Below are 17,140 nucleotides of genomic sequence, written 5' to 3'. Positions count from 1 at the left end.
TCAAATTATTAACAGAATTTTAAAAAAAAAACTACAAGTGATTATTTTAACTGTATAACAATTTCTGAAGTTTTCCTCCAAAAAGTTGATTACATTTTTTTATATTAAAATAAATTAATTTCAAATATATATTATTATTTTTTATAATTAATTATTTACCAAGCAAATGATAAGTTAATTTAAGAAATTTAGTCACACAAAAATACACTAATCCCAATGTCTAGAGAGTTACACGCAAGCCGAGCCGAGCTTTGGTCTTAAAAGGTTAAACCTGTGTTTAAATGTATCAGTCTGACCAAGCTTGTTATCTATTATAAATATAATTATCAGCTTGTGGCCTGATTTATTTACAAAAAATAAAAGTCTGATTTAGCCTGTTTAAAATAAATAAGACAAAAAAAATTATCTAAACAAAATATACAATCAATAACACTAGTAATTCCATAAATATTCATAAATTCAATGTATATCCAAACAGCATAATATAAAACAAAATCATTCAAAAAGTCTGTTTTTCCAATAAAATGAGTGAAATTGATTGAGGAGAAAAAGAGAGTTATTATAAGTAGTATAAAAATATAAAAAAATAAATAATATACTAGGCAAGGCTGAGAGGCTCCAAGGCTGAGCTTTTGAATTGGAGCCTGAGACCTTTTTCATTAAACGAGCTCAAGTCTGGTGCCAACAATCAATTTTAAACATATAAATTCATGTCTTCATGAGCCAAGCAAAGGCCCCTAATTCGTTTAGCACCCCTAGTTACACATCCACTTTTATATTCATTTCAAAATCTAACTAATATTGATATTTACCTAAAAGAGTTAATTTTGATTGTAAAACCTTTAATCAGCACTCAAGTATGTACTATTAAAAAATTTCTTAAAATTGATAGTGAACCAATTTTAAATCACATTATAATATAGTACAAAAATTTTGGTACATGTATAGTTGTTCTATCTTGAGGACAGATATGTGTATTTAAGAATTAGTAAATTTATCTTGAATTTAAGTGCTCTTTCAGATATCTATGGATTAGATAACTTTGAGTATAACATATCAATATGCACAAATAATAACGACATTTGCAAAATGGATGGTGTGTGTGCACACTAAAGAAAGAGTCAATGTCATTTCTGTAGGGTTTATCTCTTATTTATAAAATTTACTTCTGGATATTGAAATTCTGAATCTTTTGTGTCTCTTCTAAAAGCTCAAACCGAAATTTATTGATGTCGTATTAGAATTAGTATCTTGAATTGATATTTTTCTTTGATTATATTAGATTCTTCTTTTGATTACTTATTACTGAGCTTCCTATTACGCGAGCCTCATATATGAGTAAACTATTATTGTTGGACATATAATGAAATAATTTAACCACTAAGGATTATATTATTATAACTATTATTATTAAAGAAGCGTTAGGTGTAAAACTTTTAATTGAATTTAATTGATGAATAATTAAAAAAAATTAATTTAAAAACAAAGACAAACTCTCTTCTTCTTTTGGAAAATACAGGGAAAAAAAAAAAAAAGCCTGCACAATCTAGCCAAATCAACTCCTGTGAGGTCATGATGAAACCGCTAAAAGACACTGGATGTTGCTCTGTACACCCACCGAGGATGATATCTCGTAATAGTTCCATTTTAAGTTAGTATGAGAAAAGAACCCCACAATTAATTTCAAACATTTTTTTTTTTTTACAAATTTTTTCTTTAACATTTTTATAAAATGCAATTTAAAAATTAAAATAGTGAAGTCAAACACGGTATCAAGTGGCCAGATCTGTTGCCCAAATGCAATAGTCCGCACTAAATTTTGCACAATAAATACGTAAGCCAGCACCTAAGTTAGTGTTATTCCTTTTGGAGCTACGAACATTTCTCATGTCAATTCTTAAATACATCAAAATTAGTCACATAAAATTGACAAATTCAGGTGAATAATCGTTTTTGTTTTAATTTTTTTAACGAATGATGCACGGAGGGAGAGAAAATTTTCGTTTTGTATTGTGTGAAACAGGTGCTGATTCTCTCTATCATCTTGCCTCAATTCATATAACCCTAATGAATCGATCACGAAATAATTAGAAAATGGTTTGTTTTCAAGCCATTCAACAAAATATATTTTAAAGGAAGAGGCTCAAATCAAGAGCAACATAAAAGGGCAGACGGATGAATCATTAATTCGTTGAATCACTCATTTTCTCATCCCGTTGAGAACAATTACCTCCTACAAGAACTGGTTGGTTTTGAACATCAATTTTTAAGTTCTCAAGGACAAGGTATTTGTTAGTTCTGAACGCACTTATAAACATATCGCTTCATATCTATAATTTTTTTTTTTTACAATTTAATTAAAACTAGCTAGTCTCTTAGATTTTGCACACTAGAATTCTAATTGTCACCTATTATGAATGTGGTCCTAAAAGATGTGCAAACAAGCATTTTCTTTTCTTTTCTTGTCTTTTTTTAATTAATATTCTTTCCCGTTTGTGGTATGTGCTTATTGACCATCAACTTAAGCATTACGAAAGAGCAAAGGTGCTGAGAACTGAGTGGGAGTTTAGAGGGTACATTAGAGAGAAATGCAATGAACGGGAAACATCATCAGGGTAAATTAAACATCCAAACAACAGACAAAGGTTTAATTCTGACATAGTTATTGTCTGCAACAACTCCCAATTCGGGGTTGAAAATGAAATATACTTGATACAGACCAAAAATTATGAAAATAACAAAGTATAGTACCCAAGAAACAAATGTTCAAATCATGATAAGTACTCTAGGTCTACAGACCCTGATCGATGAGGTAATCTCCCAACCTCTCAACAACCATGTTGCATTGTCCAGGAGTCACAGGTTCCTCATAGACGCCAAACACTAGAGCTTGACCAGTTTTCTTTATGGTGATACCTCCAGATCCCTACCCAAATTAACAAGCACAAAAGTCAGTTCCCTTAAAAAAAAAAAAGCCAAATCAAAGCATAGGAAATATAATGCTACTCAACAAGATCAGGTGCAAATTAGCTAGTATTCCTTTTCATATCATTGAAAAAAAGAGAGAGGAGAAAAGCATGATATTGAAAGAGAAATGATCCATAATTTCAATTGTCTATGTAAATAAGTAACAACAGAAACTGCATTGTATTAACATAGATAAATACATTTACCGTACTCATGACCCAAAACCATTCTCGGAGCCTTAAGAAGCACAAATATTAATTTTATGCACATGGAAGTTCAACCACTATAAAACGTTTATAAAATTCCACAAGATGCTATATAAATACTATAATCAATTTGTGTAAGATGATGAGTAGTTTTGGCATGACATATTACCTTCTTCCCGCGGATGACTGCTCCTGACTCTCCCTGAATCACCATGTACTTTGTTCCCCCAAGGTGCAAGCCTGTAGGAGCAAGATGACCGGGTTCGTCGAAATCTTTCATGATATCAGTGATCTCCTGAGGCTTAAACTGTAGAGAAAGTATAAAATGAATCGGAACATTATCACATGATAAAATTAAAAGAAATGCTAACAGCACACTATTTGTCTTTGACATACTCTTTTTAACACATTTTCTATCATTAGATGAACTTGGGACTGGATCCTCTCATGTGAAAAAGTGATCTCGTGGTCATATTATTTGATCATAATCAATCATTGATAATGAGATAATAACATGATCACATGAGAGGATCCACTCTCGATGAACTTCATGTGAATCTCACTAAATAACTTGGACTCATTTGCATAAAATTTAATTAATGCCTAACTCTAATCTTATAATAAAAATTGCATTGACGAATGTTTTTCACACTATGACTCACAAGAAACTGGATTACATATTCAAAATAAAAATAAAAAAATAGATATTCAAATTTTTTTTGGAAATCAAAGAGAATAAATGATTGGTAGATCCATGCATGGAGATCAGGTGAAAGAATGAAAAGTTAAGGTACCTGAGGGAAGGAAGAGCTCTGAGCCCAGACAGAGCCATCGTGGCCGATGATGGCAGAGGCGGTGAGGTGGTGACCTGTGCCATCGATATCGCACATCAAATGTTCATCGACGTAAGTTTGCCACGACATTTTCTTAGTTTCTTTGTTTGTTCTTGTGATGCTTGTGTTTGTGCTTGTGTTTGTGTTATGTTTGTTTTGGTCAGCTTCAATTTTAGTTTTAAATAAGGATTGGATTATGGGTGAGGGATGATGCCCGCTCCACCGTCCCTTTACCTCCATCCAATTGCTGCCACCCATTCAACTTCACCTTCATTTTAGGACTCACCTCTCTCTCTCTATTTTCCTATTCCTATTCCTTTCTGTCCCGAAATAGATTAGAGATGGTTAGTTCATCAACAGAATTGCTTCTTCTTCTTCTTCTGTTTTTTTAATTACATTATTGTTATATCTGATAAAATAATATATATTTGAAGTTATGTAGAGTAATTATATTAAATAATTTTTAAAATAATTTAATGAATAAAAGAAAAAAAAATCTACAAAATAGAGACTCGGTTTGATTTCTATTTTGGAAAACAGTTTTTTAGTTTTTAGAACAAAAAAACTCGTTTGGCACCCCTGTTTTGTAAAAAATATTTTGAAAACTATAACTGTTTTTTTGTTTTTAAAATCAAATTTAGAAAACATGTCTGAGTTGTTTTTGTTTTCTGTTTTTGTTTTTAATTTTCAAAAAAAAATAATATAGAAAACAACTGTTTCCATAACTGTTTTACAAAATAGTTTTAAGAACAAAAAAATCAGAACACAATCAAACAGACATGTTTCCTTGTCGAAAAAATATAGATACAATGTATTGCTTTTGAGTCTTGAGGCTTTTCTTTTTTTAGAATGGACTTTCCTTGCAGGCTTGAGATGTAACATCTTTATTCTCTAGAAAATATAAAGTATTCTTTTATTTGTTTATGTTATGCTAAAATTCTTCATATGTACACACTTCTACTGAAATTACATAATGTTTTTTTGCAATGGTGGAAAATATTTATCATACGTAAAGTGTATATATGTCAGAAAATTTCTTAAATATAGTATCAAGTATTTTGTGCATTGTATTGTTTTGATATTTTTATAACTTTAAATTTTTTATATACAAGAAGGGACCTTAACACACACACACACAAAAATGAATCAGACCCCAAAGGGCGAATCGAGATATTAAGCAAATTCTACCCTGAAACAAGATAAGTAACTTTTGTAAAAAAATAACCGCATAATCAGTATGCTCTTACAATAAAACGGGGATTTGACATATAAATAGTCAAAAATGGATCGAACGTGCAAAGATACTCATGGACATGGTTTAAAAAGGAAGGAAAAAAAAGAATTCATGCAAATTATTTTTGCCCAGCTTCACAGCCCATGTCAGGGTTATATACTTCACCTTACCCCCTAAAAATTTTACAAATCTAAGGACTAAGGTCACCACGATAATAGTTTACAAACCAAATGGAATAAGATAGTTGCCACTAAATCAGCATTAATCATGCTGCGGAAAGATATATTCTAATTGACTCGATCATGTGCTAAGACTCAATCTATGTATTTTATATTAAATTGTGTATTGCATGAGTTATTTAAAACATATATTTAGGATTATAAATTTTTTTATTTAATAAATAAATATTTTGTGCATATTTATATAAAATTATTTCATTTTAAGGAAATTTTATAATCAAAATATTTTAAAGATAATACCTAGTTAAAAGTATTAAGTATACTTCTCATAAAGTAAAATTGATAGATTCATATTTGAAATTTGATAATTATATAATTTGATTTTGTTTGATTTATTTGTAATAATATTTACATACGTTTTTTAATTTTATATACATCATTTCAATGAAAAAATACTATTTATTCATTATGGCATATTAATTAAGTTCTTTTAGGATATTAAACTTCATCTTAATTATATTTTTATAGCTTTTTCTTAAAGACACTGCACACTAACCAAATCTCTATATCTCAATTTTATAAAAATATTGATACATCTCCTGATCATATTATTATTATAATAAAAAATTTTAAATATATCATAAATAATATATATATATATATTAAATAAAATTATAATAGTATTTATTTTTTTATTTTTTTATTTTTAGGTTTAAAAGATGATCCACCACATATATTTGCCGTGGGAAAGCCCATGTAACACGCGGGGAGAGGAAAATGTGATAGGGAAAGGATAATACATGGTTGTGTTTAAATTACACACTCTCTTAGTCATTACATTTTCACAACTCTATCAATAAATTTGCGTCATAAAAAATTATTTAAATATTATTTTCATCAGAACTTACAAGATTAATATTCAAAGAAAATAAATTTATAAATACGTAACAGAATAACACTTGTAAGATATTTTAATAATGCTTATGTTTATAATAAAATATGTATTTATTTACCAAAAAAAAATATGTATTTTCAATTTATTGGAATTATACCTTGATTTCTCTCTTAAAAAAATAAAAAAATACAAATTTAACATAGATTAAAAGTAAAAAAATATAAATGAAAAGTCAAAAATTTGAAATAATCATATGATAAAAAATTAAATATAAAAATTATCATATAACAAATCTATGAGTAAATAGATTATAGATCTAGTATAACATTCACATGAAAGACAAATTGTCAGTTGATTCCAGCAAAAAAAAAAAAATTTAAAATTACAGGCCATTGAGTTAATTTGCATTTTGTCATATTTAATATATAAGATTATTCTATTCAGGGAGATCCCCGTTTAATTATCTCATTCCTAAATACAAAAAGCGATCTACATTAACGTTTATTAAAAGAAAAGGTAGAGATCCATGACAGATAGATTGCAAAATAAAGTGAAATATAAAGGTAACATCCAGCAGTAGCTAGCTTAGCTGTTCCAGGGCCTGATTGATTTTAGTTCGAAAGAGACAAGCCCACTCCTCCACGTGCCGCGTGAGTCACGAGTTACGATTATGGGGGAAAATTTTAATATACCGAATTCGATATTCTTTTTTATTAAATATGAATTTTTTTAAAAATTTAAAGAAAAAAAAATATGGTTGAAAGAAAAAAAAATTCCAAGGAATACCAAATTAGATGCTTTTAGTGCATTGAAGTTTTTGTTACAGTCATATGTGTTTTCCAATCATAATCTGTTCTGCCATCATATAAAACTTATTTTAAAAAATAATTAATGAACCACAAATTTTTTGCATTTAAACTGTATTTTACATAATAGGATAATCTAGAATTGTATATTTTTCCTAAATATCGATTTGATTCAACTCCATTTGATCGTTAGTTAAAATCGTGAGCGACTCGGAGTTGAATCCAGAAAAATGATCCAATTAGAAATATTTTGCAGGAGGCCCGATTCATAACCATTATAATCACAAAGAAAGAGACTCGAAATATTTTGTGACCCAAATCTCATGAAAAAAAAGTAGCCTCTCAGAACAAGCAATCCATAACATAATCACTGCAAAAGTAAAAATACAATCTTCCCAACCAAACAATATGGACGGAGTCTTCAATGGCCTTCCAGACCCACGGCCAGGAGGACATCCCAGAGCTCAAGAAAAGATTCTTATCTGATTAAGAGATAAGACCAGGGAATTCAATTGTTCAAGGAGATTGCAACACTGCACTCCGTTGGTTATTCGTCATAAATACATTGTCATGAGTCGTGACTCATGAGTATCAAAGAAGGAAAACCAAACACTACCGGTTCCATCAGTGGATGCAATGACAACCAAGGAAGCACAAGACACTTGTAAAAACAGGAAGAGTCGGGTCCGACACGCTCCGATACGGCGACACGCTCCGACACGGTGTCGGACACGCGGTTGACTTTTTCCGACACGTTGACCATTCCGACACGCGAATTTGACCGTGTCGGTCAAATGGCATTTTCGTAATTTTTTTTAAATTTTTTTTTAAATTTTTTTTAAATTTTTTTTATTTTTTTAAAAACTAAAATATATTAATAAAGCTTACACCTGATCATATCAATTTTATCTTTTTGTCTTTTTTTCCCTTAAGTAGATAAGAGATCATCTCAGCATCATTGTTGTCAATTCCTATCACGCTCTTGTTGTATCTTCTTCTCTCTGATCTCTCTGTAATATGATTTGATCTCTCTATCTGATATTATATCTCTCTCTCATCTCAGTTCTTATTTTTTTTATTAAAGCTTCCATCTTTATAACGTGTTGATAGGTATTATTAATTTAGTTTCATTTTTTGTTAAATTATTAAATATTAAATGAAATATACACTATATAAATTAAAAATATTATTTAATATTAAAACGTGTCTCAACGTGTCGAAATCCATAATTTTTTATGATTGACGTGTCGGAATGTCGTGTCGTGTCGTGTCACGTGTCGTATCGGTGCTACATAGATGACAACCATCGTCATTATATTCACTATAAAGACACGAACTAATCTTCTTAAACATAACAAAATTTATATTTAGTTGTATTTAAATTTTTTGTATGAAAGTTCTATTTAAATTTTCATAATAAAAGAAGGTTCGAGTAACAAATACAAAATGCGAGAGAAACCCAATCAAAATTATATTAGTATGTGCCATGTGATGTCCGATATTTTCTTGCACAAGGAGGGCATGGATTTTCAGAAGGAGTATTATAGTTGGAGATGCAAATTCACGGGGCCTAGCTTTCAAACTGAATATCAAAGAGGTAATATCTTGAAAGTAAGGACAGAAGTGATATGAATTCAAGATGAACATTTGACAATTAACTCACCTCATAAACTTTTTCTCTTTCTTACAAGTAAAAGCTCCGAAGAGAATTCATTTTAAACTATAAGGCTGTCCTCAAAAGAAAGTTTGCTTTTCAATGAACTATCAAGGTTCATACATTGCTCCCATTCAAATTATCAACGGATGCTTAACTCCATTTGTCAGTGGTGGCAAGTCACCAATCAAATAAGGGAAGTTGAAACAAGTGGTCAGGAAATTCCACTCCATTTAATTTGTTGCATCTATCCGCTAAGTCGATAGGACCTTCCCCTGAAAGCAACCCCTGAACCTGAACTCTCTTGCTGAGCGTTATTATTAATAGGCTGGCCACGGCTAATTGGTGGCGCTCCAATTCTCCACCTTGCAACCAATTTATGTCTGGAAAATAACAGTTAAGAACACAACAGAACTAGCTTCCAACTTTTGGTCAATTCCCAGGTTATTGGGAGTTATAAAGAACACATTGTTATTTAACCATATTAGCTGTAGGCCCAGCCCCTACATGTGCTACATGAGGAACAACTGATGGTATGTTTTGAAGAGTTTGGGTTACATTTTTTTTTTTTTTTTTTTTGGGAAGGGGGGGTAAGGCTATGATGGGTATAAATAAAGCTTCATATCAGGACAAAATTACATACTTTAATTTAAATGGCAACAGCATATACTTAATACCTTAAGCAAAAGAATACAAGAAGGATACACCCACATTGGAGTCTTCAAAATGTTTTTTCCACCTGCCAGTGGATGCAACACTGTCAAGAAGTAGTAAAGATGTCCTGCAATGATACCTAACAGATCGGGCGTAAGAGGTGAACCAAAAATGACATCCAAAGCAAGCATCGCCCATGGAAGATAGAAGGCCTGAAAAATAATTTAACGAAAGATATACTTCATACAGCTCATAGATTCTCATGCAACATGAGAAAATCAAAGCCCTATAAGCAATGCATAAAAACGATAACTTAAACAAGATAGAAATATACCTTAAGTGCAACAAGTCCATATAAGTTGATTTGGGCAGTTGGAAATTCTCTACTCCAAACATAAAGGAGCATAAAAACAAGTGATATTGCCAAAAATGGGGACCACAAAATAGGGATAGCAGACAAAACCTAGAATCCAGGAGATAAGATTGCAAAGAAAGGAAATGATATTAGGACACCGTGTAAAAAATGACAACATAGAGAAAGCAACTAAGAATGGGGAATGGAGTTTGTGCCATTTTAACAACAGTAAAACACATCATCTTATAATCAGGACTTTGTTTCACCAAAATTAACTTAACAAAAATATTTTCAGAAGAATCAGAACTTCCCTAATGCTTTTCTCCACTCAACCAAGTTGTTTTGTACAGCACATTCAAGCCTTCATAGACACTTCCCATCCTACCTAACCAGAATTTATCTTCCTTAGTCTCCCTATAGATCTCGAACCATCAATCACCTCTTGTCAGATTGTCAACTGCTAACCATCTTTCACTTACCACTGACCATTTATGACAAACAATCACAGTCATCACTCACTTGTTGAAGCCTCATCATGCATAGTTTATTTTATCATCCTCATATCCATCATCATCTATCAACTTCTATGGTGGATGTCATAAACCTTTGCTCTGAAATCTTTCCTACTAACTTTGCATTAGAACATAATTTTATCACTAAAAATTTTCTATGATTATAGGCTAATATTCTTCAAGACACATGGAACATTACTTTTACAGGCAGCATGGATAAAAGAGAAAGACAGATAAAAATGACAAAAATAAATCAAGCATAGTTAGTCATCTTTTTTATCAAAAAAATAAAAAGGTTTGTCATATTCTTGTCCAGTTCCATAAACTGAAGCTACTAGAATAGGTTTAACAAAATGAATCCTCCACCATTTTGAAGGAAAAATATCACATAAATAACATAAGATGTAAAAGATACGTAGATGATCTCACATACCAATAGTGCAAAGGCTCCAAATATCATCATCCACAAGAAATCAGCAGTCCGCCTGTCAAACGGTCCCTTCTCAAGTTGGACACCATACCTTGCTCTGTAGATTAAGGGAATTAACTCATATTGTGTAAAAGATACCTTATTTTAGCTTTATAAAACCTTCTTGTTTAATATACTAGAAAGAAAGTGGAAACCATTGTCAGGAACATGATCTTCGAATTACTTACATCATTAAGAGACGAATGCCAAAATTGATAGAGAATGGTCCAAGGAAAAAAAAGTTTGTGAACAGCCTCCAAACCTACAGATGATATGATGTTACAGGAGATTTACTAAAGTTTGACTGGAAACGGAAACACTAAAATTATTCAACAAGGTCGTCAACAGCAAGTTAAAATTAAGGAAAATCAGGTTGCTTATAAACTTCAGTAGTAAAACTCCAATTGACTACTTATTGACCAAACTGTCTGCCCAGACAATTGATGCTAATACATTTTTTATGTCCAAATCAGCAGCCTGTGGGTTGCCAAAGGATCAAACTCATGCTACCCAATGCAACAGTGCCCTGCATCCCCAATTACTCGCCTATTCTTTCACATGTATCAGAAGATAAATAATGTAGCCATGAGGAGCTGGGGAATGCTATTGATTGGATAGAAATTTTCTACAACAGACTACGAAGAAGAAGAGAACATCTATATAGACCCCAAACAATTATGAGATGCACATCAAGCACTTGTAAATAACATAAAATAGATGGGTGAGTTCAGAAGCACTCGTATATGCGGAAAATGATACGGATATTCAAACAATCAAGAAAATATAGAATATTCTTGTAAGAGATTGGCTGCAAATATGGCTAAATTACAAAAAGTTGGGCGGTAAAACCAAGTAAGCCTCTGATATTTCTTTTAATTCGGGAGATAATAAAAACAGAAGAGATCCTCAATCTGTCCTATACATAAAAATTCTCCACATCAAAGGCAAGCAGAATGGGATTCAAAAGGGAAGCTTTAGAATGAAAGCAATAAATTGCAAAAGCATCAAACAGCATATTACTCTTTCTGTCATACTGATACCAAATACCAATGATCTTATGGAATTCTGACCTGAAAACGATAGAACACTTGTTCATATAATAGTGCAATTTGAACCGGATGATATATTCCAAGCTGATAAATTGCGGTAGCCAACAGACAAACCGTGCCATAAGCCTTGCTTATAGGTGGAAGAGACTTATACCACCTGAAAGCAGGCAAATTTTGAAGCATGCAATTTAATTAACTAAACAAAGTGATTGAAACAATTATAAAACTTGCCAAGAAAAAATTGCATATACATAATATAATCATCCAAGTGGATTAATGAATGGAAACTAGTAGTAGCAAGATTACTTCTGCTACTAGTAAAGCTGGAAAGCACGCAAAGAAGGTTTTGAATAAGAGAAAACACTCATACACAAAAACTCCCATCAACATAAAAATGATAGCATAAGGACAAACACAAAATGAGCTAGAATGCGACGAGAAAAACGTAACTCCAAATTCGATTACTCAAATTATTGATATAATACTAAGACCCCAAAGATTCATTAACATTATACTTAAAAAAAAGAAAGAAAGAACGATTAAGAGAATTACTCGGCGGGAGAAGACATTGCGAAATTAGCAAGATAACTGAAACCAAAACCTAATTCTAGTTCAGAATTCAGATCTCCCTTCTGAAACAGCGTTGAACAGACCCCAGAAGCTTCTGTTCCGTTCCGTGCATCCTCCTCTCACGTGCCGCCGAAGCCCGTACATGGCCCAGTTTTACATGGGCTGGCTATTTTCAAACTTTCGTTCAATTCTTTTGGCAGGTTTGGGCCATTCTCGGTCTGAAATCTGAATCACATCACTTCTTTTGAGTGCTTGTTTTAGAATTCTTGGACAATTCATTTTTTCTTTTTTTTCGCCAAAAAGTGATAGCGAGGATACCCCACCAAAGACAGGTAGAGAATTAAAAGTTGCTGTCACGTGGGAACTATTCACCTATAAAGTTAGACACCAAAAACTCTACTCCCAGACTAGGAACAGGAGTGATCACAAAAGCAGGACAACCGACCAATTGAGATTCAAACCATTCACTTGGGGTATTGGATACCATTTATGCAACTCGATTTAATTACTTAAGTTGGCCTTAAAATTGTGCTTACAGAACTATATTGTCAATTTCGGATATAATATGCATAAAAGCCTCTCTTTTTTTAATTAGGATCTTATATTCAGTACCAAAAAAACTCGTTCACTTGCTCTACCTTTGATTTGCCCTTAACTTGACTCATAAATAGCTTTTTTTTTTTTGAACTGGATTTAAATACTGATCCCCTTTTATTTAACTGACTTGTTTTAATAATGATTCATTGACCCAAAATTTGACCCACATCCATTATGTGAAAATAAAAAATCACAATTACGTTAAAAGAAAAGTTTTAACGTAAAACAATTACGTCAAATTTTTTTACGGAAAATATTTTCAACAAAAATTCTCGCAAAAAATATTTTCACCAAAATTTGTGATTAAAAATATTTATGTAAAAAAATTTGACGGAAAATTTTTTTTCATATTTTTTTACGGAATCTAAATTTCGTCAAATTATTTCACAAAAAAATATATTCATCAAAATTTTCAACGAAACACATTTCCATCAAAAAATTTTGACGGAAAAAAATTTCATCAAAATTCTTTACAGAATTCAAATTTTGGCGAAAGTTTTCGACGGAAACATTTTCGTTAAACATTTTGACAAAAAAAAAAATTCGTTGAAATTTCTAGCGAAACACATTTCCATCGAAAATTTCCGACTAAATATTTTCGTCAAGTTTTTTAATAAAAAATATTTCCATCAAAATTTTCATCGAAACACATTTCTGTCAAAAAAATTTGACAAAAAATATTTCGATAAAAACATTTGACGGAAAAAATATTCTGCCGAAATTTTCGTCAGAACACATTCCCATTGAAATTTTGAACGAAAAACAATTCGTCAAAAATTATGATGAAATTCTTTTTTCGTTTAAAACATTTGATGGAAGAAATCATTTTCGTCAAAACTTTTAACGGAAACTAAATTTCGATCGAAAATTTACTTTTGTAAAATATTTCTTTAGAGAAAAATTTTTGTAGCTTTTCGACAAAAAGTATTCCGACAAAAAAATTGTGTGACAAAATTTTCGTCATTTGCAACGTAGAAATTTCATTGAAATCAGAAACCAAGTCAGACCCACTTCAGAAACCAAGTCAGGTCAGATCTGACCCGGTTCTGAATTAGTTCAAAAAAATCCAAACCAATGTTATTAAAATCGGCCCGGTCATTGACCCGGTCGAGGTACCGGGTCACTGGATCACTGGTTCAACCGCATGACCCGGTAATTATATGTAATTTTATAATTTATATTAAAAAATTATAAACATACTCAAATATCTAAAAAAAAATTAATAAATATTTCAAATATTTTAATACAAAAAATAATAAATCACATATTTTTATGAAATAAAAAATCAAACAAAAATATAATGATCGTGATACAAGGCTTTAGGTTCATAAAACGACATCTCTAACTATAAATTAATTCAAATTTTTATGCATAGTACATAATTGAGATAATATTAGTGTTGTAGGTACATAACTTATGTAAGTCAATATGCAAAAAAAAAAATTCAACTATAACTATTATGATTTTTTTTGAAAAAAATAAAAATTTGGAATTTTTTTTTTGGGACCGGGCCGGGTCACCGGTTTTTACGAAAACCGGCGGGGTCGGACCGGGTCACATTGGTTCTGATGCATGGCCGATCTGTTGCTTCAACCGGACCGGTTATATGACCAGTTTACCGGTTTCCAGGTCGTTCGGCCGGGTCGGTCCGGTTTTAATAACTATGACCCAAACCAAGTCAGACCTGACTTGGATCAAATTAAAGCGGATCGGGTCAAAATACCTGACCTATAAAAATCAAGTTAGGTCGATTTGGCCCAAAAATCTGACCCGACATAATCCATGCACACCCCTAATTATAGTTAATTTGTAACGTGGTTTTTTTTCTTTCAAAAAATAATTAAAAAACAATTTACTAGTAATATGAAGAGCCTAGAGACACTTGATCCCATTCCCTCTCAATATTATATTTCACTCTTAGATTGCCTTCTTGTCAACCTCGTCAAATTTTTATTCTTTCCATTAGCTTTATACACTTCAGGATAAAACTGACGTGATACATATAGTCATTGTGTCATGCCATAGAAATAATGATACGTATGGGTCCACATATTTTTTTTTTTTAAAAAAAAATAGCACAAAATTCGATGGATCAATAGGAGAAAGAAACTGTTGTTGCTTAGACGATGTAAATTCTTCAGCAAAAAAAGACTTTTTCTTTTTCGTTCTCTGTTATCTTTGTTTTGTTTTTGTTTTTGGCCCTATTCCTCAATTTATGCGAGAAGGGAACAAATCTTGTGACGAAGTTATTAATAAGATATTTTTAATTTCAATCAAACCTAAATAAAAACGAAGGAAAATAAAGATCATGTGTCTGTGGAGAAACACGATTTCTGATTGGAATTAACATATTAGAATTTGGAATTGTGAATTAGCAAGTCATTAGAAAAATCCAATACCATAATTTATAATAGTTGTCAAGATTGGATTTTGAACTTCAGATACGTCTTGATTAAGTCATGCTGTCGCCCGCAATACAGTGCACCTAATAGAATTGCTTATAATAATTTATGGCATGTAATGGAGGGTCCTAAATTACGAATGCTAATCATAATTAACTACCAATCTATCATTATGATTTGTGTTTGTCCTTGCAACGGATTCAGTGCCAGTGAAAAATCATTGATTAAAGTAATTAATAGCATGCAAAATAAAACCATGGTGGGTCCACGGGGAGGTGTTTGACCATACATCAATCTTGAACCAAATCAATTTGCAAATTACAACCCAAATAGGCTGTCTACCCACCAACTTCATCCCCCCTTCATCCCAGGCAATGGAAATGGTTAAATGTCCTTGTATGTATGTTCTGGTATGATTGGATGGCGCTCCACCCGCAAATACCATATTAATGCGGATTTTTACAGTTAATTATATTCTTTATTAGCTGGTTATTTGTGTCATATTAATATTATATTGTAGTTTAATTAATATTGTTAATTGGTGAGAGGCTTAATCTTTATTGCTTTTCCTTTATAGCTTAAATCTCTTAGTTGGTATGATTTTTCGGATGAATTGAATTTTGATATCGTATCAAATCCTCTAAAATCAACTGATCACATGTAACTAAAAAAAATAATACCCATTGTTGATGAGACAAACATCCTGTTTTATCAAGGCTTGGTGTGGGTCGAAAGTAAATCGAATCATGACACTTGGTCTAACAAGAGTAAGTAAAAGGAATTGTATCATAACTAACATTATTTGATTTAATAATAAGCGTTTGATCCAAGACTTGGTATCATAGCCAATGTCATGGATTCAATTTTTCGATATAACACTTTACAAAAAAACAAACGTTATGGGGGAATTGTTAATGAGCCCAAAATCCTACCTTGACAAGGTCTATTGTGCGTCGGAATAAAATTGAAATATGGTATTTAGACTAGGGATAATTGTTTGATTAAACATTATTGTTTAATAAAAAAAGAAAAAGAAAAAGCCAAATTAGTAAATAATTTATAAAGAAATCAGATAGACAGATCATTGCACCCACGAAAACAGAAAACCAAAGATAGACTTACACCAAAGTGTCCCTGACGGTAGACCGAGTTTGAACTGGAATAATGAGTTTGGGTTGGTTGTCTGTGCAAGAAGTGATCAAATATTTGGTAGCGTAGAAAGGAAAAAAACATTAAAGCAGTGACAAAAAAGCGGGGTCGCAAAAAACAACCCATAGCCATAGGGATGGGGCACCAACACGCTTGCCCCCAGTGGTCCAATCGTGGGTAATGCAGGGTAGATAGAGGTCCCCTGTCCCCACTAGTATGTAAAAAAGAGCTTCGTTGGGTCGCCTTCAATTGGGATCAATGAAAAAGACAAGGCCAAAAAAGTGCAAAAGTGATAAGAAAAAAAAGGGACAAAGTTAAGTTACACATATATAATTTGATGCTTCAGGTAATTGCCTTGTGGGCGAAGAATTGGATTGGGACTTAGGAGCTATGTTACATAATAGTTATTTAAATATCAACTCATAAACCATAGTCATTTATTCTATTCCATTGTGGAACGTTTTATTCAATAGTCATTTATTCTATTTCATTGTGGAACGTACGTTTAATTCAATTACCAATCCACTATTGTTACATGCACTGCTTCAAGCAAAGCCGGACTGGGAATTAATGAAAGGTGGTTAACCTCTTTCATTTGAAGGAGTTGAA

General features: G+C 31.7%; 2 protein-coding genes across 3 annotated transcripts; both read right to left on the bottom strand.

Annotated features, from left to right (window-relative positions):
* Positions 1 to 2,752: 2,752 nt before the first annotated feature.
* On the bottom strand, positions 2,753 to 15,149 carry LOC133313762 (profilin-4-like). Of its 2 annotated transcripts, XM_061515172.1 has the most exons (4): positions 15,145 to 15,149; positions 3,968 to 4,100; positions 3,343 to 3,480; positions 2,753 to 2,926 (listed from the first exon to the last, which is right to left on the bottom strand). In XM_061515172.1, the coding sequence occupies exons 2-4, from the start codon at positions 4,094 to 4,096 to the stop codon at positions 2,792 to 2,794; spliced, it is 402 nt and encodes a 133-aa protein (XP_061371156.1). In that variant the 5' UTR covers positions 4,097 to 4,100; positions 15,145 to 15,149; the 3' UTR covers positions 2,753 to 2,791. The 2 variants fall into 2 exon arrangements, with proteins under 2 accessions (XP_061371156.1, XP_061371157.1); XM_061515173.1 differs by lacking the exon at positions 15,145 to 15,149 and having other exon boundaries at positions 3,968 to 4,127.
* On the bottom strand, positions 8,668 to 12,502 carry LOC133313753 (derlin-1). The gene is made up of 7 exons (XM_061515162.1): positions 12,366 to 12,502; positions 11,835 to 11,970; positions 10,953 to 11,026; positions 10,729 to 10,822; positions 9,763 to 9,891; positions 9,480 to 9,640; positions 8,668 to 9,157 (listed from the first exon to the last, which is right to left on the bottom strand). The coding sequence occupies exons 1-7, from the start codon at positions 12,380 to 12,382 to the stop codon at positions 9,022 to 9,024; spliced, it is 747 nt and encodes a 248-aa protein (XP_061371146.1). The 5' UTR covers positions 12,383 to 12,502; the 3' UTR covers positions 8,668 to 9,021.
* Positions 15,150 to 17,140: the final 1,991 nt, after the last annotated feature.

The sequence above is a fragment of the Gastrolobium bilobum genome, unplaced genomic scaffold (assembly GCF_033153095.1).
Source record: "Gastrolobium bilobum isolate Gb01-03AN ecotype WA unplaced genomic scaffold, APGP_CSIRO_Gbil_v1 utg15927, whole genome shotgun sequence".
Taxonomy (NCBI): Eukaryota; Viridiplantae; Streptophyta; class Magnoliopsida; order Fabales; family Fabaceae; genus Gastrolobium; species Gastrolobium bilobum.
The sequence above is the reverse complement of the archived record's forward strand: the minus strand, read 5'-3'. Positions and strand labels throughout refer to the sequence as shown.